The following is a 24540-nucleotide window of genomic DNA, read 5'->3' as shown; positions in this document are numbered from 1 at the left end:
TAGATGTGCAGTGCTGCAGCAGCGTGGTCGGATTCCCTGTCTGATAATATTGATTCCCTTGACAGGGACACTATATTGCTAACCATAGAGCATATTAAAGACGTAGTCTTATACATGAGAGATGCACAGAGGGATATTTGCCGGCTGGCATCTAGAATAAATGCAATGTCCATTTCTGCCAGGAGAGTATTATGGACTCGGCAGTGGACAGGTGATGCGGATTCTAAAAGGCACATGGAGGTTTTGCCTTACAAGGGTGAGGAATTGTTTGGGGATGGTCTCTCGGACCTCGTTTCCACAGCGACAGCTGGGAAGTCGACATTTTTACCCCAGGTTCCCTCACAGCCAAAGAAAGCACCGTATTATCAGGTACAGTCCTTTCGGCCCCAGAAAGGCAAGCGGGTTAAAGGCGCGTCCTTTCTGCCCAGAGGCAGGGGTAGAGGGAAAAAGCTGCACCATACAGCCAGTTCCCAAGAACAGAAATCCTTCCCTGCTTCCACTAAATCCACCGCATGACGTTGGGGCTCCACTGGTGGAGTCAGGTGCGGTGGGGGCCCGTCTCCGGAACTTCAGCGACCGGTGGGTTCGCTCACAGGTGGATCCCTGGGTTCTACAAGTGGTATCTCAGGGATACAAGCTGGAATTCGAGACGTCTCCCCCTTGCCGTTACCTCAGATCAGCCTTGCCAGCTACTCCCCCGGACAGGGAGGTGGTGCTGGCGGCAATTCACAAGCTGTTCCTCCAGCAGGTGATAATAAAAGTTCCCCTCCTTCAACAGGGACGGGGTTACTATTCCACAATGTTTGTGGTACCGAAACCAGACGGTTCGGTGAGACCCATTCTAAATTTAAAATCCTTGAACACTTTTATAAGAAGGTTCAAGTTCAAAATGGATTCGCTCAGGGCGGTTATTGCAAGCCTGGAAGAAGGGGATTACATGGTATCACTGGACATCAAGGATGCGTACCTGCATGTCCCCATTTACCCACCTCACCAGGTGTACCTCCGATTTGTGGTACAAGACTGCCATTACCAATTCCAGACGTTGCCGTTTGGTCTGTCCACGGCACCGAGGGTATTTACCAAGGTAATGGCCGAAATGATGATACTCCTTCGAAAGAAGGGAGTTCTAATTATCCCATACTTGGACGATCTCCTTATAAAGGCGAGGTCCATGGAGCAGTTGTTGGTCGGAGTAGCACTATCTCAGGAAGTGCTACAACAGCACGGCTGGATTCTGAATATCCCAAAGTCGCAGCTGGTTCCTACGACGCGTCTGCTGTTCTTGGGTATGATTCTGGACACAGAACAGAAAGAATAAGAAATAAGAAAGAGAGGAGTAAGAACTATACTCATCGTTCCGGATTGGCCAAGAAGGACTTGGTACCCGGAACTGCAAGAAATGATCTCAGAGGACCCTTGGCCTCTGCCTCTCAGACAGGACCTGCTACATCAGGGGCCCTGTCTGTTCCAAGACTTACCGCGGCTGCGTTTGACGGCATGGCGGTTGAACGCCGGATCCTGATGGAAAAGGGCATTCCGGTTGAAGTCATTCCTACGCTGATAAAAGCTAGGAAGGATGTGACAGCAAAACATTATCACCGCATATGGCGAAAATATGTTGCTTGGTGTGAGGCTATGAAGGCCCCCACAGAAGAATTTCAGCTGGGTCGTTTTCTGCACTTCCTACAGTCAGGAGTGACTATGGGCCTAAAATTGGGATCCATTAAAGTCCAGATTTCGGCCCTGTCTATTTTCTCTCAAAAAGAACTGGCTTCACTGCCTGAAGTTCAGACGTTTGTTAAGGGAGTGCTGCATATTCAGCCCCCTTTTGTGCCCCCAGTGGCACCTTGGGATCTCAACGTGGTGTTGGATTTCCTAAAATCACATTGGTTTGAGCCACTTCAGACCGTGGAATTAAAATATCTCACTGTCACAACTGAGGGCCTGAGCTGACGGAAGGCAGCCTCAGTTGTAGGGGCTGAGATGTACCGGAACCTGGGAGGTTGTATCAGACCCCTGGACATGTAAGTAACATGAAGAGAAACCGCCCGAAGGCGTGACCACGACAACTTGAGTAAAAGTCAATGATATTTATTTATGACAAACTCCATGCATCACAGTAGCAGTAAAAAGTAACATAAAAATCAGCAGAGAAATAATAATACAGTTCCTCGGTACTACAGGGTGGCAGGGGCCACAGAGCTCTGGTGGTATGAGACAGTTCTTATTATCTGCAAGTTGGAAAGTCCTTACCAGGCTCAACTGTAGCAATGAGGAAAGCCCAGGATCGTACCAGCTGGTGTTCCAGGGAAAGCTGGACTGCTGTAGATAAAATGCTGCTGTGGGTACTGGTTAGAACCAGACAGGTGTTGGCACGGAGTGGATACTGGCTGGAACCAGTTAAATAATAAATAAAGCTTGAGAGCGATGCAATGTAGATGAAATGTAGAATTTGAGAGCGGAGAAATAATAATACCGGTGGAGAGTGGTAAACTGCAGAAAGGACACCGGCCCTTTAAGAGAAGCTGTACACTGCTGGAAGCTGAGCTGGAAGCAGGTGATGTTGTAGCTGGAAACAGGTGAGTCCAGTATGGATCGGAGAGTCAGGCTACACCGCAGATGGAATGCTGGTGCGGGTCTCTATAGCAGAAGTCTGGAGACAGGAGCTGGAACCTGGAAGACATTCACAGAAGAGAGACAAACTGGAACTAGGTTTGACAACCAAAGCACTGACGCCTTCCTTGCTCAGGCACAACCTATTTATACCTGCAGCAAGGAAGGCATTGGCTAGGCAATTATGCAAATTAATAATACAGACAGCAGATTGGTGAATATGATCAGATGACAGAATCCAAGATGGCTGCGCCCATGCAGACACTTGGAGGGAAGTTTGGTTTGTAATCCATGTGGTCTGGAAAACAGTAATGGCGGCGCCGGCCACCGGAGACAGGAGACGCCAGGCTGACAGGTGCACATCCAACCACGCGGACACAGCGGAGGCCGCGGCTGACGTAATCGCCACTCTGAATGCAGAAGCTCAGGAACGGCAGCGGAGGCCGCGGGAGACGCCATGCCAGATGTATAAGGCGTTACTGTGACAGCGTCCAGAGAGACAGGAGAGGATGCGGGAATATGCACATCAGGATAACAGATGGGATCCGGTCCTGGAGCGCTGAGCCAGCCTTAGGAGGCATCTGATGGGTAAGAAATGGCGTCCAGATACCCGGATCGTGACAGCACCCCCCCCTTTAGGAGTGGCCCCAGGACACTTCTTTGGCTTTTGAGGAAACTTGGAATGGAATCTCCGGACCAAGGCAGGAGCATGGACATCAGAAGCATTGGTCCATGAACGTTCCTCAGGGCCATAACCCTTCCAGTCAATAAGATACTGAAGTCGACCGTAACGGTGACGTGAGTCCAGGATCTTGGCCACTTCATACTCAACGCCTCGTTGAGTTTGGACTTTCGGAGTTGGAGGAAGTGAGGAATGAAACCGATTCAAGATTAACGGTTTCAACAGGGAAACATGGAATGTCCTGGGTATTTTTAAGAAAGGAGGTAACTGGAGTCTGTAAGCAACAGGATTGATGACTTGATCAATTTTAAAAGGACCGATGAAGCGAGGTGCAAACTTCATACTGGGAACTCTCAACCTCAAATTCTTCGTGGATAACCATACCCGATCTCCCACCTTGAGAGCAGGAACTGCTCGACGCTTCTTATCCGCAAACTTCTTGTACCTGAACGATGCCTTGAGCAGAGCTGATCGTACGCTCTTCCAGATATTGGCAAACTGATGCAAGGTGATATCCACTGCGGGAACAGAAGTTGCTGGAAGCGGTTGGAACTCAGGGACTTTAGGGTGGAATCCAAAGTTGGTGAAGAATGGTGTTGAAGAAGATGAAGAATGATACTGGTTGTTATGACAGAACTCGGCCCAGGGAAGTAATTGAACCCAGTCATCTTGAGAGGAGGACACATAGATGCGGAGGAAGGACTCCAAGTCCTGATTCACCCTCTCAGTCTGACCATTGGTCTGAGGATGGTAAGCCGTGGAAAACTTTAGCTTGACTTGGAGGACACTTGACATAAACTTCGCCAGAATTTGGCTGTGAATTGAACTCCTCGATCTGAGATAATTTCTTCTGGAAGACCGTGGAGTCGGAAGATCTCTTGTATGAATACTTGAGCCAACTTGGAAGCTGACAGAAGACCGGTGAGAGGAATGAAGTGTGCCATCTTGGTGAACCGGTCAACTACCACCCAGATGGTATTGAACTTGTTGCACATGGGCAAATCTGTAATAAAATCCATCGACAAATGGGTCCATGGTTGACGGGGAACAGATAGTGGAACCAGTTGCCCCGCAGGCGACTGGCGGGATACTTTATGTTGAGCACACTTTGGGCAAGATGCAATAAACTCCAAAACGTCCTTTTTCAGAGTTGGCCACCAATAGGACCTAGAGATAAACTCCAGGGTTTTTTGGATACCTGTATGTCCGGCAAAGCGGGAAGCATGGGCCCAATGCATGAGCTTCTTCCTTAGTGTCGGCTTCACAAAACTTTTCCCTGATGGGGGCGTAGAGTCCATCCCTACCGTGGAGAATGCCAACGGATTTATAATAGGATGCTTGTCTGAAGACTCTGACTCATTTTCTTGCTCCCATGAGCGGGAAAGGGCATCGGCCTTGCGATTCTGAGAGCCCGGACAGAACTGGAGTTTAAAGTCGAACCTGGAAAAGAAAAGTGCCCATCTGGCCTGACGAGGATTGAGACATTGTGCGCCTTTCAGATATAGAAGGTTCTTGTGGTCTGTAAGGATGGTGATTGAATGAGAAGCTCCCTCCAACAGATATCTCCACTCCTCTAGAGCGAGCTTGATGGCTAGCAACTCCTGGTCGCCAATGGCATAGTTGCGTTCCGCTGGGGAGAACTTCCGTGAGAAGAAACTGCAAGGATGTAAATGGCCATCTTTAGCCCTCTGAGATAACACCGCTCCTACTCCAACGGAGGAGGCATCCACCTCTAAGATGAAAGGAGAGTCGATGTCAGGCTGTTTCAGGACAGGCGCAGAGATGAACCTCTGTTTTAAAAGATGAAAAGCTTGCATGGCTTCTTCAGACCACTTGGACGGGTTAGCACCCTTCTTGGTGAAAGCAGTAATAGGCGCCACAATGGTGGAAAAGTCTCGTATAAACTTTCGGTAATAATTGGCGAACCCTAAGAACCTCTGGACCCCTTTGAGGGTTAAGGGTACCGGCCAATTCTGGATTGCTTGTAGTTTCTCAGGATCCATCTCTAGTCCGGAACCGGACACAATGTACCCTAGAAACGGAATGGACTTGACTTCAAAGACGCATTTCTCTAATTTGCAATAGAGATGATTGACACGGAGACGGGACAGAACCTCCTTTACCCAAAAACGATGTTCCTCTAAATTGTTGGCAAAAATGAGGATATCATCTAGATAGACCACGACATGACGGTATAGAATGTCTCTGAAGATCTCATTGACGAAATGCTGGAAGACAGCTGGAGCATTGCTCAATCCGAAGGGCATGACGAGGTACTCATAATGTCCGTCACGGGTGTTAAATGCGGTCTTCCACTCGTCACCCTCACGGATCCGGATGAGATTGTATGCACCTCTCAAGTCCAGCTTTGTAAAGATGGTAGCTCCGCTAACTCTGTCAAAGAGCTCAGTAATCAGGGGTAAAGGATAGCGGTTCTTGATGGTAATGTCGTTCAAACCTCTGTAGTCGATGCACGGCCGCAGACCACCATCTTTCTTTTTTACAAAAGAGAAGCCTGCGCCGGCTGGAGAAGAAGAAGGTCGAATGAACCCCTTTGCTAGGTTCTCTTTAATGTATTCCTCCATAGAATGCGTCTCGGGCAGAGACAACGGATAAGTTCGGCCTCGAGGTGGAACCTTCCCTGGAACGAGATCAATCGGGCAGTCCCATTCTCTATGAGGAGGAAGGATATCAGCAGAAGCCTTACTGAACACATCCGTGAAATCTTGATATGGAGGAGGTGGAACATCAGACGACCTGGGGGAGGAAGAACAGACAGGCAACACTTTAAACAAACATGTCTCAGCACAGGAGGGACCCCATGCCAGGATTTGCGTAGTCGTCCAATCAATTGTAGGATTGTGAAGACGGAGCCATGGAAGGCCCAGGACCACAGGATGTGTGGCTCTTGGAATCACTAAAAGTGAAATAAGTTCGGAATGAAGAACTCCCACTCTCAGACGAACTGGTAGAGTCCTTAGAGCAATAACTGTATCAAAAATTTTACTGCCATCCACGGCAGTTAAGGAAAAGGAGGAAGGAAGTCTCTCGGTGGGTAGGGACCACCGTTTAACATAGGCTTCGGTAATAAAGTTCCCAGCTGCTCCGGAATCAAGGAGGGCAATGACGTTCTGATAACGTTGAGCAACTTGAAGCGAGACTGGGAGATTACAATCTTGAGGGGATGGAGAGGAGATCATTACTCCTAGCCGGCCCTCTCCTTGGCGAGCTAGGGTCTGGAGTCCCGGACGTTTGGGACAAGCATTAATGGTGTGAGACGGAGCTGCACAATAAAGACAGAGAGACTCGGAGAGACGTCTTCGGCGCTCAGCAGGAGTTAAACGGGAACGGCCAATTTGCATGGGCTCATCTTTAGTTGGTGACAGTTGGCGAGGAGGAGGAGCAGAAGATTTTGGAGCAGATGATCTTCCACGCTCAGTTGCTCTCTCTCTGAAACGTAAGTCAACTTTTGTACAAAGTGAGATTAGCTCATCTAACTTGGAGGGTAAGTCTCTGGTAGCTAACTCGTCTTTAATGCACTCAGATAAACCATGCCAGAATGCAGCATACAGGGCCTCGTCGTTCCATGCCAGTTCGGATGCCAGGATCTGGAACTGTATAAGATATTGTCCTACAGTATGTGATCCCTGGCGTAAACGGAGAATCTCAGACGAAGCTGAAGTTACCCGGCCTGGCTCATCGAAGATGCGCCTGAATGTTGACACGAATGCAGTGTAAGAAGATAGCAGGGTGTCGGACCTCTCCCATAACGGTGATGCCCAGTCAAGGGCTGAGCCACTGAGAAGAGAGATGATGTAGGCAATTTTTGTACGGTCACTGGGAAAATTGCCAGGTTGTAGCTCAAACTGAATCTCACACTGGTTGAGAAATCCCCTGCAGAATCTTGGAGATCCGTCAAATTTTGCTGGCGTTGGAAGATGAAGACGTGGAGCAGAAACGGGTAAGGTGGGTGGGGTTATAGTTGGAGTCACTGTGGTTGACGCCCCAGATGCGCCTGATCCACGGAGAGTTGTCTGAATCCCATCCAGCCGAGTAGAGAGATCCTGGAGACAGCGGATGATGTGGCCCTGTGCAGCCTCCTGATGTTCAAGTCGGGCTGCCAGTTCTTGCATCGGCCTGGCCGCTTGATCCTGGTCTCCGGCTGGATTCATTTGGTCAGTGCTTACTGTCACAACTGAGGGCCTGAGCTGACGGAAGGCAGCCTCAGTTGTAGGGGCTGAGATGTACCGGAACCTGGGAGGTTGTATCAGACCCCTGGACATGTAAGTAACATGAAGAGAAACCGCCCGAAGGCGTGACCACGACAACTTGAGTAAAAGTCAATGATATTTATTTATGACAAACTCCATGCATCACAGTAGCAGTAAAAAGTAACATAAAAATCAGCAGAGAAATAATAATACAGTTCCTGGGTACTACAGGGTGGCAGGGGCCACAGAGCTCTGGTGGTATGAGACAGTTCTTATTATCTGCAAGTTGGAAAGTCCTTACCAGGCTCAACTGTAGCAATGAGGAAAGCCCAGGATCGTACCAGCTGGTGTTCCAGGGAAAGCTGGACTGCTGTAGATAAAATGCTGCTGTGGGTACTGGTTAGAACCAGACAGGTGTTGGCACGGAGTGGATACTGGCTGGAACCAGTTAAATAATAAATAAAGCTTGAGAGCGATGCAATGTAGATGAAATGTAGAATTTGAGAGCGGAGAAATAATAATACCGGTGGAGAGTGGTAAACTGCAGAAAGGACACCGGCCCTTTAAGAGAAGCTGTACACTGCTGGAAGCTGAGCTGGAAGCAGGTGATGTTGTAGCTGGAAACAGGTGAGTCCAGTATGGATCGGAGAGTCAGGCTACACCGCAGATGGAATGCTGGTGCGGGTCTCTATAGCAGAAGTCTGGAGACAGGAGCTGGAACCTGGAAGACATTCACAGAAGAGAGACAAACTGGAACTAGGTTTGACAACCAAAGCACTGACGCCTTCCTTGCTCAGGCACAACCTATTTATACCTGCAGCAAGGAAGGCATTGGCTAGGCAATTATGCAAATTAATAATACAGACAGCAGATTGGTGAATATGATCAGATGACAGAATCCAAGATGGCTGCGCCCATGCAGACACTTGGAGGGAAGTTTGGTTTGTAATCCATGTGGTCTGGAAAACAGTAATGGCGGCGCCGGCCACCGGAGACAGGAGACGCCAGGCTGACAGGTGCACATCCAACCACGCGGACACAGCGGAGGCCGCGGCTGACGTAATCGCCACTCTGAATGCAGAAGCTCAGGAACGGCGGCGGAGGCCGCGGGAGACGCCATGCCAGATGTATAAGGCGTTACTGTGACAGCGTCCAGAGAGACAGGAGAGGATGCGGGAATATGCACATCAAGATAACAGATGGTATCCGGTCCTGGAGCGCTGAGCCAGCCTTAGGAGGCATCTGATGGGTAAGAAATGGCGTCCAGATACCCGGATCGTGACACTCACGTGGAAAGTGGTCATGCTTTTGGCCTTGGCTTCGGCTAGGCGGGTGTCAGAATTGGCGGCTTTGTCCTGTAAAAGCCCCTATCTGATCTTCCATATGGACAGAGCAGAATTGAGGACGCGTCCCCAATTCCTCCCTAAGGTGGTATCAGCGTTTCACTTGAACCAACCTATTGTGGTGCCTGCGGCTACTCAGGACTTGGAGGCTTCCAAGTTGCTGGACGTAGTCCGGGCCCTGAAAATCTATGTTTCCAGGACGGCTAGAGTCAGAAAGACTGACTCGCTGTTTATCCTGCATGCACCCAACAAGTTGGGTGCTCCTGCTTCTAAGCAGACTATTGCTCGCTGGATCTGCTCCACGATTCAACTTGCACATTCTGCGGCGGCACTGCCGCATCCTAAATCAGTCAAAGCCCATTCCACGAGGAAGGTGGGCTCTTCTTGGGCGGCTGCCCGAGGGGTCTCGGCTTTACAACTTTGCCGAGCTGCTACCTGGTCGGGATCAAACACGTTTGCAAAATTCTAAAATAATAAGAATTTACTCACTGGTCATTCTATTTCTCGTAGTCCGTAGTGGATGCTGGGCGCCCATCCCAAGTGCGGATTGTCTGCAATACTTGTATATAGTTATTGCCTAACTAAAGGGTTATTGTTATGAGCCATCTGTTCGTGAGGCTCAGTTGTTATTCATACTGTTAACTGGGTATAGTATCACGAGTTGTACGGTGTGATTGGTGTGGCTGGTATGAGTCTTACCCGGTATTCCAAATCCTTTCCTTATTGTGTCAGCTCTTCCGGGCACAGTTTCCCTAACTGGGTTCTGGAGGAGGGGCATAGAGGGAGGAGCCAGTGCACACCAGTAGTCCTAATTCTTTCTTAGAGTGCCCAGTCTCCTGCGGAGCCCGTCTGTTCCCCATGATCCTTACGGAGTTCCCAGCATCCACTACGGACTACGAGAAATAGAATAACCGTAAGTAAATTCTTATTTTTTCTGGCCACTCTTCCATAAAGCCCAGCTCTATGGAGTGTGCGGCTTATTGTAGTCACATGCGCAAAGACACCAGTCTCCGCTGTGGAACTCTGCAGCTCCTTCAGGGTTACCTTTGGTCTCTATGCTGCCTCTCTGATTAATGCCCTCCTTGCCCGGTCTGTGAGTTTTTGTGGCCGGCCCTCTCTTGGCAGGTTTGTTGTGGTACCATGTTCTTTCCATTTGAAGATGACGGATTTGATGCTACTCCGGAGGATAATCAAAGATTTGGATATTTTTTTATAACTTCTCAACAACTTTGTCCCTGACTTGTTTGGAGAGCTCCTTGGTCTTCATGGTGTGATGCATTGGCGTTTCTATAATGGGTGCAGTGTGTGCGGTGCACACGGGCCCCTGAGTCCAGGGGGGGCCCACACCTCACACACTGCACCCATTTCTCCTATACTTACCTTTCCGGAGTCCATCGCTGACCGTGTGTGTGCTCCCTCCTCTCCCGTAGCCATCGTGCCGCTGCTAGCGCTCTGAGCGCTGTAGACTTTGGCACAGTGCCAGAGTCTACAGCGCATGCGCAGGACTCCAAAAAAATGGAGCGGTGGCCATTTTTCGGAAGTCCTGCGCATGCGCTGTAGACTCTGGCTCTGTGCCAAAGTCTACAGCGCTCAGAGCGCTAGCAGCGGCACGATGGCTACGGGAGAGGAGGGGGCCCACACACGGAGTCTGCACACGGATCTCCTCTTTAGAGACGCCCCTGGTGTGATGCCTCCTGCTTAGTGGTGTTGTAGCTTCTGGGGCCTTTCAGAAAAGGTGTGTTTACTTTATACTGACAGATCATGTGACACTTAGATTGCACACAGGTGGACTTCATTTCACTAATTATGTGACTTCTAAAGGTAATTGGTTGCACCAGAACTTTGGAGGGGCTTCATAGCAAAGGGGGTGAAAACATATGCACATCCCAATTTTCAGATTTTTATTTATAAAAATAATTTTTTAGATACATTTTTCTCATTTCACTTCACCAACTTTTTTGTGCATATCCATCACATAAAATTCAGATAAAAAATAAATAAATTAAATTACAGGTTGTAATGTAACAAAATATGTAAAAAGCCAAGGGGGGTGAATACTTTAGCAAGGCACTGTATATATATATCAAACATACAGATCAGAGAGCGCTTACATGTATGGTACTGTTTTGATAATATTAGTACATCAGTTTAAAACAAAACAATTTTCAATTACATAGAATAAAATTTATTCATAAAAGTACAGAATAAAACATAGTACGTCTTTGTGATTTTACAGAGGACGTCTTCGGTTATATCGGTTTTACATTCAGTTTTTAGTGTATTTCTTTGCTGAAACATACAATACAGAAGTAGAACAACTGATCGACCCAACGCATTTCGTCCCTATCGGGACTTAATCAGGGGTACTTTATCAAAATGCTCATACAATGATGTGAAGAAAATCTGATGAAATGTATAAACCTCTATTAAAACCAGGTTATCTGCTAAATTTAGCACAGCTATGATCAACTCGGAATGACCCCCGTAGTGTATAATAGGCCAGCTATATGCAAATTAGTTTGTCTATAAGCCATTATGATTGTAAATGATGTAATGTTTGCATTATATCCCTGCACGATTCACATACAGAATTCACCAATGAAAGGTGGCAAAATGGAAAAGACTCCTCTCTAGTCCAATGCTCTCCTTCAGAGCTTACTGCATTGCATTGGTCCTGTTTTGAGCAGTATATAAATGCGGATCCAAATCTGAATAGTTTATTGCGGGGCAGATGTACTAAGCCTTGGAGAGGGACAAAGTGGAGAGAGATAAAACGCCCAACCAATCAGCTCTTAACTGTCACTTTTCAAACACAGCTGGTAACATGACAGTTAGGAGCTGATTGGCTGGTAATATATCTCTCTATCACTCTCCAAGGCTTAGTACATCTCCCCCTGGATATATAGGGGCCCATTTATCAACAAGCGCATTGTGAATAATAAAACTCATTGTGTGATAAATGGTGCCTCAGCCAATCAACTCCCAACTGTAATTTTTGAAACACATGACAGGAGTGGAACACATGACAGTTAGGAGCTGATTGGCTGGAGCACCATTTATCATACGCAACAAGTTTTTTCACGTTGATAAATGAGGTCACTACCTAAAGGCCAGTACACACTGGAGAGATGTGTGCTGAGCGATCTGTCACAGACCGCTCAGCACACATCTCTCCCCCCGCTCAGCACAGCGCGATGTGTGCTGAGCGAGGGAGGCGGGACGGGCGCTCATTTCACCCAGCGGTGAAATGAGCGATGTGCTAGATTGTGCCTGCCTGCAGGCCAATCTAGCACCGGCGATATCGACGCGCGGAGTCGCGCATCGCTATCGCTGGGGGCCATACACACGAGAGATCCGTGCTCAACTTCTAAGCAATTTAGTCAGATTGCTTAGATTTTAAACACGGATCTCTCCGTGTGTACCCCCTTTAACTCTGGGGCAGATTTATTAAGCCTGGTGAAGTGATAAAGTGGAAGGTGATAAAGCACCAGCCAGTCATCTCCTAACTTTTAAGTTCCAGGCTGGATTTGAAAAATGACAGGAGTTGACTGGCTGGTGTGTTATCACCTTGCACTTGATCACTTCTCCAGGCTTAATAGATCTGCCCCTCTGTTAGTTCTACATACTGCTATATTATGCGAACACCTACAGTACAGCAGTATTTTCTTCTTAAGGTTCTAAGGTTCTATATTTTCAGCAATCTGTCAATGCTTATGTTTCAGGTTTATACAAAAGAGAGAGTAGAAATGATAAATCACAAGAGTGCGCAAATAGAGCAAGCTGTGAAAGAGCTTATTTGTATCTTTGAAGCTGTATATGAAGTTAAACACACAAAACAAATGGAGAAAATCCACAAAGATCCAGGTATTGAGTCTGGTGTTTGATAAGTGCTTAAATACTCATATGTATCATGAATTATTCATTAGACAAAAATTATTTTTGCTAAATCAGTAAAAGTATTGTTATCACCTGCACTCCACGCAGGGGGTGTGCAGCTTGATAAATAGTGATAATCACCAGTCACATAAATAGCAAAATAAACAAATATCAAGCACTATTTCTCTAGGTGGAACATACTCTTTTCTCCCTAAAAGGGAGTGTATAAATGTCACTCGTGTGAACTACTTGATGTAAAAGTCAGTCTTACTCCAGTAGAAGAATAACAGTCTTATGTCTTTAAAGAAAAGTATATAAACAGATGTGTCCTCTTACATCTTTGCACCATGCGTTACACATAATGTTGAGCATCTTTGTGTGATTTTCTTTCCGCAAAAATGCACCTTACATGCAATGCAATGCAATATGACGCACAAGCAGCTTCTGCTGATTAAAATGATACCTATATTCTTTATTGATTTATATTCTGTATAATATTGTATCTGCATACAAAATGCTATGCTTCAGTATTTCCTGTAAAAAACTGTAACCTGGTATTTCGGATGCAGATACAGCTACAATTACACACAGAATATAGTCATGCCGCATATTTTTTTAATCGGCAGAAGCTGCCAGTTGATCTCGTTCTTATTTTTTATTGGCAGATGCGATTCTGCTCTGCTTTCTTCTCACAGCCACTGTATGTACAATGTCCCTAGTTTTTTAATATTGACCCACCGCACAATAAAATCCTTCTTTCTCTAGCATCCATAAGGGATATTGGGGACACATTAGTACGATGGGGTATAGATGGGGTCCAAAGGAGCCGGTGCACTTTAAATTTCTTCACTGGGTGTGCTGACTCCTCCCCTGTATGCCCCCTCCCACAGGCAGTTTAGTAAAAAGTGCCCTCAGGAGAGGATGCATACCTGCACCGTGGGAGTTGGGGGGGGGGGGGGGGGTCACCAGCCTTACGACGTGCAGAGCCGCTTCCCCGCTGCAGGACTACCGTCCTGAGAGGTTGTTTGTTTAGCGGGACACCGCGCATTGGCTGTCGCAATCACAGCATACCACACACCCCTAACAATGCCTGAAGGTGACGTCTGTGATGAGTACAAACTGGGGGGTCCCCCGGTTCAAAGTGCGGCTGAACACGGGTGACACATACGGGACCCTCCTGGGGGGGACCCGCAAGAGCCCCCCGTGGAGACTGGATTCAAATAGCTAAAACTAGCACTTGTGTGATGATTTAAGCCTAACAGGAGACATTGCCAGTATAAATAATCACTGTAGCTCCGGCGCCATTAGAGGGGGCGGAACTACCTCAGAGCAGGGACCAGAGGCATTTTGGCGCCTTCCTCTGCTTAATGCAGCAGCAGCCAGCACACACAGCGCTTTCTGCCTCACAAGACATGTTGGAAAACTAGTACAGGGTGTAGCAAAGAGGGAGAGTCGCTATTGTACACGATCTGTGTCCTCTACGTGACAGAAATTATTAGTGTTTATTGTGATATAGGGGGTCATTCCGAGTTGATCGCTAGCTGCATTTGTTCGCAGCGCAGCAATCATGCAAAAAAGGCAGTTCTGCGCATGCGTATGCGGCGCTATGCGCACGCACGACGTACGAACGATGTAGTTTCTCTTACGTCCTAGAGGATGCTGGGGACTCCATAAGGACCATGGGGTATAGACGGGCTCCGCAGGAGATAGGGCACCTAAAAAGAACTTTGACTATGGGTATGCATTGGCTCCTCCCTCTATGCCCCTCCTCCAGACCTCAGTTAGATCTTGTGCCCAGAGGAGAATGGGTGCACTGCAGAGAGCTCTCCAGAGTTTTCTGTGGAAGAAGAATTTTGTTAGGTTTTTTATTTTCAGGGAGTCCTGTTGGCAACAGGCTCCCTGCATCGTGGGACCGAGGAGAGAGAAGCAGAGCTGGCTTGTCAAGTTGGGCACTGCTTCTAAGGCTACTGGACAACATTAGCTCCAGAGGGAGTCGGAACACAGGTCTCACCTGGGGTTCGTCCCGGAGCCGCGCCGCCGTCCTCCTCACAGATGCCGAAGATAGAAGCCGGATAGAGAAGGCAGAAGACATCTTAGGCGGCAGAAGACATCAGATCTTCATGAGGTAAGGCGCGCAGCGGTAAGCTGCGCGCCATTGCTCCCACTCACACACACACAGAGCAGCACTGAAGGGTGCAGGGGGGGGGGGGGGGCGCCCTGGGCAGCAATAAACCTCGCCATTTTATTGAAAAATCACTGGGACCGAAGCCCGCCGTCGGGTGGGCGGGGCTTGATCCTCAGCACTAACCAGTGCCATTTTCTACACAGAAGCTGCATGAGGAAAACGCTGGCTCCCTGGTCTCTCCCCTGCTGAACTTCACAGGCTGGAAAAAAGAGGAGGGGGGCACATTAGCGACGCAGTGAGTGGGAATTGGCATATTATAGATAAAAAAGCGCTATCTGGACATATTTTTTCCAGTTTTTTTAAGCGCTGGTGTGTGCTGGCATACTCTCTCTCTGTCACTCCTTAGGACCTGGTTGGGGTTTTGTCCCCTTATAGGTTAATCCCTGTGTGTGTGGGGTGTCGGTATGTGTGTGTCGACATGTCTGAGGCGGAAGGCTTCTCCAAGGAGGAGGTGGAGCAAATGAGTGGTGTGTCCCCGTCGGTGGTGCCGACTCCAGATTGGATGGACATGTGGCATATGTTGAATGCAAGTGTGGCATCTTTACATAAAAGGCTTGATAAGGCTGATTTAGGGGGGACATCAGGGGGTCAATCCTCGGATTGGACCGACTCACAGGGCCCGTCGGAGTCTCAAAAGCGTCCCTTAACACAAGACACTACTACCGACACGGATTCTGATTCCAGTGTCGACTATGACGAAGTAAAATTGCACCCTAGGGTGACTAAAACCATTCAGTGTATGATTGTGGCAATAAGGGATGTGTTGCATATTGTGGATGAACCCTCGGTCCCCGACACAAGGGTACACATGTTTAAGGAAAAGAAACAGATTATTAACTTTCCCACATCTCATGAATTAAATGAATTCTTTGGAAAAGCTTGGGAGACTCCGGATAAGAGACCGCAGATCCCCAAAAGAATTTATATGGCATACCCTTTCCCTAAGCAGGACAGGGAGATTTGGGAATCACCCCCCACTGTGGACAAGGCCCTGACGCGCTTGTCCAAGAAAGTGGCGTTACCGTCTCCTGACACAGCAGCCCTTAAGGACCCTGCTGATCGCAGGCAAGAAACTACCTTAAAGTGTATTTATTCTCATACGGGTGCTGTGCTAAGACCGACGATTGCGTCGGCATGGGTGTGTAGCGCAATTGCAGCTTGGACAGATGAGCTGACAGATCAATTTGATAATATGGATAAGGATACTATATTCCTAACTCTAGCCCATATTAAAGACGCAGTCTTATTTATGAGGGATGCTCAAAGGGACATTGGATTGCTAGCTTCTAGGTTCAATGCCATGTCTGTCTCAGCGAGAAGATCCTTATGGACTCGCCAATGGACTGGTGATGCGGATTCCAAGAAACATATGGAAGTACTACCCTATAAGGGTGATGTATTGTTTGGGGATGGGCTGACGGACCTGGTTTCCACAGCTACAGCAGGTAAATCAAATTTTTTACCATATATTCCCCAACAGCAAAAGAAAGTAACACCCTATCAGATGCAGTCCTTTCGGTCGCACAAGTCCAAATGAGGTCTGGGATCCTCTTTCCTTGCCAGAGGTAAGGGCAGAGGCAAGAGAGCACCTGCTTCGGCAGTTGCCCAGGAACAAAAGTCCTCCCCGGCTGCTCCAAAACCCACAGCATGACGCTGGGGCTCCCCTGAGGGAGTACGCACCAGTGGGGGCACGTCTTCGACTTTTCAGTCAGGCCTGGGTCAGTTCGGACCTGAATCCCTGGGTGTTGGAAATAGTTTCCCAGGGTTACAAATTGGAATTTGAGGAGGTGCCCCCGCGCCGATTTTTCAAATCGGCCCTACCAGCTTCCACATCGGAATGGGATGTAGTGTTAGCTGCAATTCAAACGCTGTGTATACAGCAAGTGATAATCAAGGTTCCCCTGCACCAGCAGGGAAGACGTTACTACTCAACCCTATTTGTGATTCCCGAAACCGGACGTTTCGGTCAGACCTATTTTGAATCTGAAATCCCTAAACCTGTACATAAAAAGATTCAAATTCAAAATGGAATCTCTCAGAGCGATAATAGCCAACATGGAGGAGGGGGAGTTTATGGTGTCTCTGGACATAAAGGATGCGTACCTTCATGTCCCCATATATGCCCCCCATCAGGAATACCTGAGATTCGCTGTACAGGATTGTCATTACCAATTTCAGACGTTGCCGTTTGGACTCTCCACGGCCCCGAGGATTTTCACCAAGATAATGGCGGAAATGATGGTGATCCTGCGCAAGCATGGAGTCACAATTATCCCATACTTGGACGATCTCCTGATTAAAGCGAGATCAAGGGAGAAATTGCTGAGCAGTGTGGCGCTCTCGCTGAGAGTGCTCCAGCAACACGGTTGGATTCTAAATCTACCGAAGTTACAGTTGATTCCGACAACTCGACTACTGTTCCTAGGTATGATACTGGATACGGAACAAATGAAGGTCTTTCTCCCAATGGAGAAAGCCCAAGACATACAGAACATGGTCAGAGACCTGCTAAAACCGAAAACGGTGTCAGTTCACCAATGCACTCGAGTTCTGGGGAAAATGGTGGCGGCCTACGAGGCCATTCCCTTCGGAAGGTTCCATGCAAGGACTTTTCAATGGGACCTTCTGGACAAGTGGTCCGGGTCCCATCTGCACTTACATCGGAAAATAACTCTGTCCCCAGGGACCAGAGTGTCCCTCCTGTGGTGGTTGCAAAGTGCTCACCTCCTGGAGGGTCGCAGGTTCGGAATTCAGGACTGGATCCTGGTTACCACGGACGCGAGCCTCCGAGGATGGGGAGCGGTCACACAGGGAAAAAATTTTCAGGGTCTTTGGTCAGACCAGGAGTCCTGTCTACACATCAATGTGTTGGAACTCAGGGCCATTTACAACGGCCTTTGACAAGCGGAGAGTTTTCTTCGAAACCTACCGGTTCTGATTCAATCAGACAATGTCACAGCAGTGGCTCATGTGAACTGCCAAGGCGGTACAAAAAGCAGAGTCGCGATGGCGGAAGCCACAAGGATCCTTCGCTGGGCGGAAAATCATGTAAGCGCACTGTCAGCTGTCTTCATTTTGGGAGTGGACAACTGGGAAGCAGACTTCCTCAGCAGACACGATCTCCATCCAGGAGAGTGGGGACTTCATCAAGAAGTCTTTGCAGACGTAACACGTCTTTGGGGAACTCCTCAAATAGACATGATGGCGTCACGCCTCAACAAAAAACTTCGGAGGTACTGCGCCAGGTCTCGGCACCCTCAGGCAATAGCAGTAGACGCTCTGGTAACACTGTGGGTGTTCAAATCGGTCTACGTGTTTCCTCCTCTTCCTCTCATCACAAAAGTGTTGAGGATCATAAGACGAAGAAGAGTACGAACGATACTCGTTGTCCCAGACTGGCCTCGAAGGGCCTGGTACTCGGATCTACAAGAGATGCTCACAGGAGATCCCTGGCCTCTTCCTCTGAGGGAAGACCTGTTGCAGCAGGGGCCCTGTGTATTTCAAGACTTACCGCGGTTACGTTTGACGGCATGGCGGTTGAACGCAGAATCCTAGCGAAAAAGGGGATTCCGGATGAGGTCATCCCTACTTTAATAAAGGCTAGGAAGGAGGTGACGGTTAAGCATTATCACCGTATCTGGCGAAAGTATGTGTCTTGGTGTGAAACCAAGAATGCACCTACGAAAGATTTTCATCTGGGTCGTTTTCTCCTCTTCCTACAGACAGGAGTGGATATGGGCCTGAAATTAGGCTCCATTAAGGTACAGATTTCGGCCCTCTCGGTTTTCTTTCAGAAGGAATTGGCCTCTCTTCCAGAAGTCCAGACGTTTGTAAAGGGAGTGCTGCACATCCAGCCCCCTTTTGTGCCTCCAGTGGCACCATGGGACCTGAACGTTGTGTTGCAGTTCCTAAAATCACACTGGTTTGAACCGCTTAACAAGGTTGAGTTGAAATTTCTTACCTGGATGGTGGTCATGTTGTTGGCCTTAGCATCAGCAAGGCGAGTGTCAGAATTGGCGGCTTTGTCACACAAGAGCCCCTACTTGACTTTTCATGTGGATCGAGCTGAATTGAGGACACGTCCGCAATTTTTGCCTGTGGCTACAAGTGACCTGGAGGATTCCAGATCCCTGGACGTAGTCAGGGCCTTAAAAATTTATGTAGCCAGGACGGCTAGAATTAGGAAAACAGAGGCTCTGTTTGTCCTGTATGCGGCCAATAAGATTGGCGCTCCTGCTTCGAAGCAGACTATTGCTCGCTGGATCTGTAATACGATTCAACAGGCTCACTCTACGGCTGGATTGCCGGTACCAAATTCGGTTAAGTCCCATTCCACTAGGAAGGTGGGCTCTTCTTGGGCGGCTGCCCGAGGCGTCTCGTCATTACAACTTTGCCGAGCGGCGACTTGGTCGGGGTCAAACACTTTTGCTAAATTCTACAAGTTTGATACCCTGGCTGATGAGGACCTAGCGTTTTCTCAGTCGGTGTTGCAGAGTCATACGCACTCTCCCGCCCGATTGGATGCTTTGGTATAAACCCCATGGTCCTTACGGAGTCCCCAGCATCCTCTAGGACGTAAGAGAAAATAAGATTTTAAACCTACCGGTAAATCTATTTCTCCTAGTCCGTAGAGGATGCTGGGCGCCCGTCCCAGTGCGGAAACTCTGCAAGACTTGTATATAGTTGTTGCTTACATAAGGGTTATGTTACAGTTGACATCGGTCTTGGACCGTTACTGTCATTTGTTCATACTGTTAACTGGTTATGTATGTTCCAGGTTACATGGTATGATTGGTGTGGGCTGGTATGAATCTTGCCCTTGGATTGCTAAATCCTGCCTTGTATTGTCCATCTCCTTTGGGCACAGTTCTCTAACTGAGGTCTGGAGGAGGGAGGAGCCAGTGCACACCCATAGTCAAAGTTCTTTTTAGGTGCCCTATCTCCTGCGGAGCCCGTCTATACGCCATGGTCCTTACGGTGTCCCCAGCATCCTCTACGGACTAGGAGAAATAGATTTACCGGTAGGTTTAAAATCTTATTTTTTCACAGGGTCTAGCGATGCATTTCAGTCGCACTGCTTGCCGCAGAGTGGTTGACATGAAGTGGGCGTTTCTGGGTGGCAACTGACCGTTTTCAGGGAGTGTGGGGAAAAACGCAGGCGTGCCAGAAAAAACGCAGACGTGGCTGGGTGAACGCTGGGCAGGTTTGTGACGTCAAATCCGGAACTGAATAGTCTGAAGTGATCGCAAGCGCTGAGTAGGTTTTGAGCTACTCTGAAACCACGCAAACATTTTTTGTAGCCGCTCTGCGATACAACCGTTCGCACTTCTGCTAAGCTAAAATACACTCCCATTATCATATGATTCTGTTTCATGTTAACAATGCAGCCAATCTTCACAAATCAGTGAAGGGGCTGGGGGAGAGGGTCCAGAGCCCTCCTGGCTAGGGTCTCTTAAAACGATGATATCTCATAGCAGTGCCGTAACTAGACATTTTGACGCTGTGTGCAAGATACGGCATCTGCACCCCCTCCATATGTAAAATAGGGGCAGTGTGCGCCGCAGGCGCACATGAAAAATATAGAGACGTGGCTTCATGGAGAAGGGGTGTGGCCACAAAATAATACCAATTCATATTACGGTGCATAGTAGTCTCCATTATTCAAATTATGCCGCACAGTAGCGCCACTACACCAGGTAGAGCCCTTTTTACACCTTACGACAGATAGCGTCCCCTTTTTACACATTATGGCAGCCAGTCCCCATTTTAACACATTACGGCAGACAGCATCCCCTTTTATAAAGCAATAATTCCTCATAGAACAGTTCTCTCCCCCAACCTCATAGCGCAGCACCTCTCTCCCCTCACCTCATAGCGCAGCACCTCTCTCACCTCACAGCACAGCACCTCTCTCACCTCACAGCACAGTAGCTCTCTTCCCTGAAGTCACCAATAGATCAAGCAGGATAAAAGTTGAAACGCCTTAGCGTTTCACTTATCTGTTCTATACTGGCATAATTAATCACAAATTCATATATTCAGTTAAGTGCTCAAACATCTATTAATGGCTGTACTCCTTCATAGCCAAACCAAGAGTAATCTTAAATTCTGTGTGTAGGCTTCGGGCAGCATATATCTAAAAAGGCACCCTGTGCTGCCTGGAATGAATCACAGCACTGCCCTCCCCCGCCCGCATCTCAGTTACCCCCTATCCATGTCTGAGAAGCCGGCCACACTTGTCTGTGCAATGTGTATGGCGGCTACAGGCGGCTCTGATACAATAGTCACAGCGCTCACCTCATAGCCGAGTCCAGCTGCCGAATCCAGGTCGGTGTCCGAGCTCTGCAGGGAAGTCAGGGGGGCAGGAGACTGGGCAGAGGAAGAGACTGAGCAACATTACAACCATGGAGACGTAATGGGAGGAGACACTAGAGGGGGTGGCGGAGACTGGGCATGGCTCGGGGAGAGACTCAGTTGGGAGCCGTAGACCATGGGACACCTGCATCAGATTGGCTGCGGCAGGCGCCACATTTGAAAGTCCGCTGGCGCTGTTGTTTCCGTGACTACCCGACACCCTCCTAACTGTGGCGCCTTACTCAGCCGCGTAGTCGGCGTATGGGGCGGGCTGGCACAGGGGGAATATGCGCTCTAACTAGGTGTGCGCTGTGGGCAATGCCCGTTCTGCACACACCTAGTTACGGCGCTGTCTGATAGGTCATCACAGCTCACTGCTAATGTTCAGAAAAATCAGAAAACTCTATATTACAACAAGCTGTTGCATACTTAGCTGCTAGGGCAGATGTTACACAAATTCCCCCCCCCCCCCCCTCCCCATCTCCCTCTCATGCAGGTCCACAGAAGGGTGGTTTACCTGCTCTACTCTCTGATTCAGATGAGGATATACAGGAGGATGGGGAGGACTTGTATCCCGTTGGTGGGGATTCCGATTCTGCTCAGGGTATTGAACCCCTATTTCTGTCTATACAGGACGTATTAAAGCTCCCTCTAGAGGACGCTGCGTCACAGCAGTCGTTTTTCTTTACACAAAACAAGCCTAATGTCACTTTCCCTGAGTCTACAGAGTTAGATGACCTATTCAAGTTGGCCAGGACAAATCCAGACAAAAATTCCAAGTGTCAAAAAAGTTTTTGCGCATTTTCCCATTTGCTCCTGAAGGTAGAAAATTTTGCGAGGAACTACCCGGGGGTTTATATATATTCTCTCGACTGTCCAAAAAGGCGGTGCTGCCTGCCCTGGGCTCCTTTACCATTAAGGATCCTGCGGACAGGAAAATAGAGGCTACACGCAAATCTATTTACATGGCAGCAGGTGTATCGCCAAAAAGCCTGTCATTGCAGGTTGCTGGATGACCCATGCCATTCATTCGTGGGTTTCTCAAATTCAGGAGGGCCTCTCCGGGGCTATGCCTCTGGTCACTATTGTGACTCTCCTGAAGCACATTCAGGACACTACACACGTCCTATGTGACTCGATCAAGGAGATGGGCAATATAAATGCTAGGACTTCTGCCATGGCAGTGTCGGCACTCAGGGCTTTGGGGTTCCGTCAGTGGATAGCGGACGCAGAGTCAAAGTGCAGTGTGGAATCCCTCCCCTTTTCTGGGGAACGGCTCTTTGGGGTTGAGTTGAATACGTGGATTTCCAAAGTCACTGCTGGGAAATCCACTTTTCTCCCTTCTGTGGCCCCGCCGGCGCAATGCACCTAAGCGGGGCCGTCTGTTCAGTCCTTTCGGTCTAACTGATTTCGATCTAGGGCCATAGGTGCCTCCAATGCGGTTAGAGGCACCAGAGGTAAGACAAGAAAACCTGCAAACACCGGTTCTCAGGAACAGTCCACCAGTTCTGCTTCCACTAAGGCCTCAGCATGATGGTGCCCACCCACCCCGAGGGGATCTCGAGGTGGGAGCTCGACTGCGTCACTTCAGCCGTGTCAGGGAGGTTTCCTGCCAGGTACCTGGGTCAGGGATCTCCTTTCTCAGGGCTACAAGCTGGAGTTCGACGGTGCTCCTCCCCAACGATTTTTCAAATCAAGCTTACCAGCTTTGGAGGTTACGCAGGTTACGTTACGACAGGCCATTCAAAAGTTGGTCCAGTCCCACGTCATTTTCCCAGTACCAATAACACAACGAGGCAAGTGTTATTACTCCAACCTGTTTGTGGTACTGAAGCCGGATGGTTCAGTAACACCCATTTTGAATCTAAAGTCCTTGAATCCTTACCTGAAGGTGTTCAAGTTCAAAATGGAATCCTTGTGAGCAGTGATTGCGGGCCTGGAGGAACAGGAGTTCATCTCCATATTCCAATTTGGCCACCTCATCAGGCTTATCTGAGGTTTGCCCTACTGGACGATCACTACCAGTTCCAGGCACTGCCCTTCGGCTTGTCCACTGCTCCGAGGGTATTCACAAAGGTGATGGCGGAGATTATGTTCCAGCTCCGGGTCCAGGGGGTCAATGTTGTCCCTTACCTGGACGATTTTCTGTTAAAAGCAAGATCCAGGAGGGCGTGGCTTGGCTTAGCATGGAGTAACAGCACGTTGCTGTAGCTCCCTAAATATATCCTGTAATTCATCCTGTTCCCTGGCGGATTTCTCTCTCAGACCCGGTATACAGCGGGGGGAATGCTCCCTGCACTCTCCGGTGGGTTCCTGTCTATAGACAGACAGTTAAAAGATAGACAGTCATTAGTTAGACACTATATGGTCGACAGTCAAAAGTCAGACAGGGTCAAAAGTCAGACAGGGTCAAAAGTCAGACAGTCAAAAGTCAGACAGGGTCAAAAGTCAGACAGTCAAAAGTCAGACAGGGTCAAAAGTCAGACAGTCAAAAGTCAGACAGTCAAAAGTCAGACAGGGTCAAAAGTCAGACAGTCAAAAGTCAGACACAAAAAAAAGTTTGTTTTTTCTGTTTTTTACAACTTTTGCCTCATTTACTATCCATGTCACACAAACTATTACCTTTTAGTAAAGTTGTGGTGAGCGAAGCGGAGCGGAATGAGACACTGAGCCCGAAGCGTGGCGAGCGGACAAATTTCACCAATTTTGGGTTAAAAATGTTTAAAAACACAAAAAAAATATATTTTTTTGTGTGTCTGACTTATGACCCTGTCTGACTTTTGACGGTCTGACATTTGACTGTCTGACTTTTGACCCTGTCTGACTTTTGACCCTGTCTGACTTTTGACTGTCTGACATTTGACTGTCTGACTTTTGACCCTGTCTGACTTTTGACTGTCTGACTTTTGACCCTGTCTGACTTTTGACTGTCGACCATATAGTGTCTAACTAATGACTGTCTATCTTTTAACTGTCTATGAACTATACCACACCCCTCTCCGGTACGTGTACCTGCGATCCGGCGTCAAGTTCTTCCCTGCTATCCCGCTGCAGTGTGCCCTGTGACTGGGAGGCTCGGCTGCTGTGAGACGCGCTGCGCGTCGTTATAGTTCCGGCCGCGACTGCCTGTTCTCTTTGCCCCGGAGTGACATATCCACTGGTTTGCGGGGGGAGCGAGTCTCCAAGGACCGAGTTGGCGGCTGACTCTCTGCATACTGACCGCATTGTTACAGTGGTGCTGCCCCGCCGTGAGGACGCCATTTCCTACTTCCT

General features: G+C 48.5%; 1 protein-coding gene across 1 annotated transcript in view; it reads left to right on the top strand.

Moving 5' to 3' along the window:
• DNAH8 (dynein axonemal heavy chain 8) overlaps nucleotides 1-24540 on the top strand; it is a 1853457-nt gene that overhangs the window by 597761 nt on the left and 1231156 nt on the right. The window contains exon 22 of the mRNA XM_063918852.1: nucleotides 12575-12716. Within this exon, the coding sequence (XP_063774922.1) occupies nucleotides 12575-12716 (142 nt within the window). The remainder of the gene's footprint in view (nucleotides 1-12574; nucleotides 12717-24540) is intronic.

This window comes from Pseudophryne corroboree, chromosome 4, assembly GCF_028390025.1.
Source record: "Pseudophryne corroboree isolate aPseCor3 chromosome 4, aPseCor3.hap2, whole genome shotgun sequence".
Taxonomy (NCBI): domain Eukaryota; kingdom Metazoa; phylum Chordata; class Amphibia; order Anura; family Myobatrachidae; genus Pseudophryne; species Pseudophryne corroboree.
The sequence above is the reverse complement of the archived record's forward strand: the minus strand, read 5'-3'. Positions and strand labels throughout refer to the sequence as shown.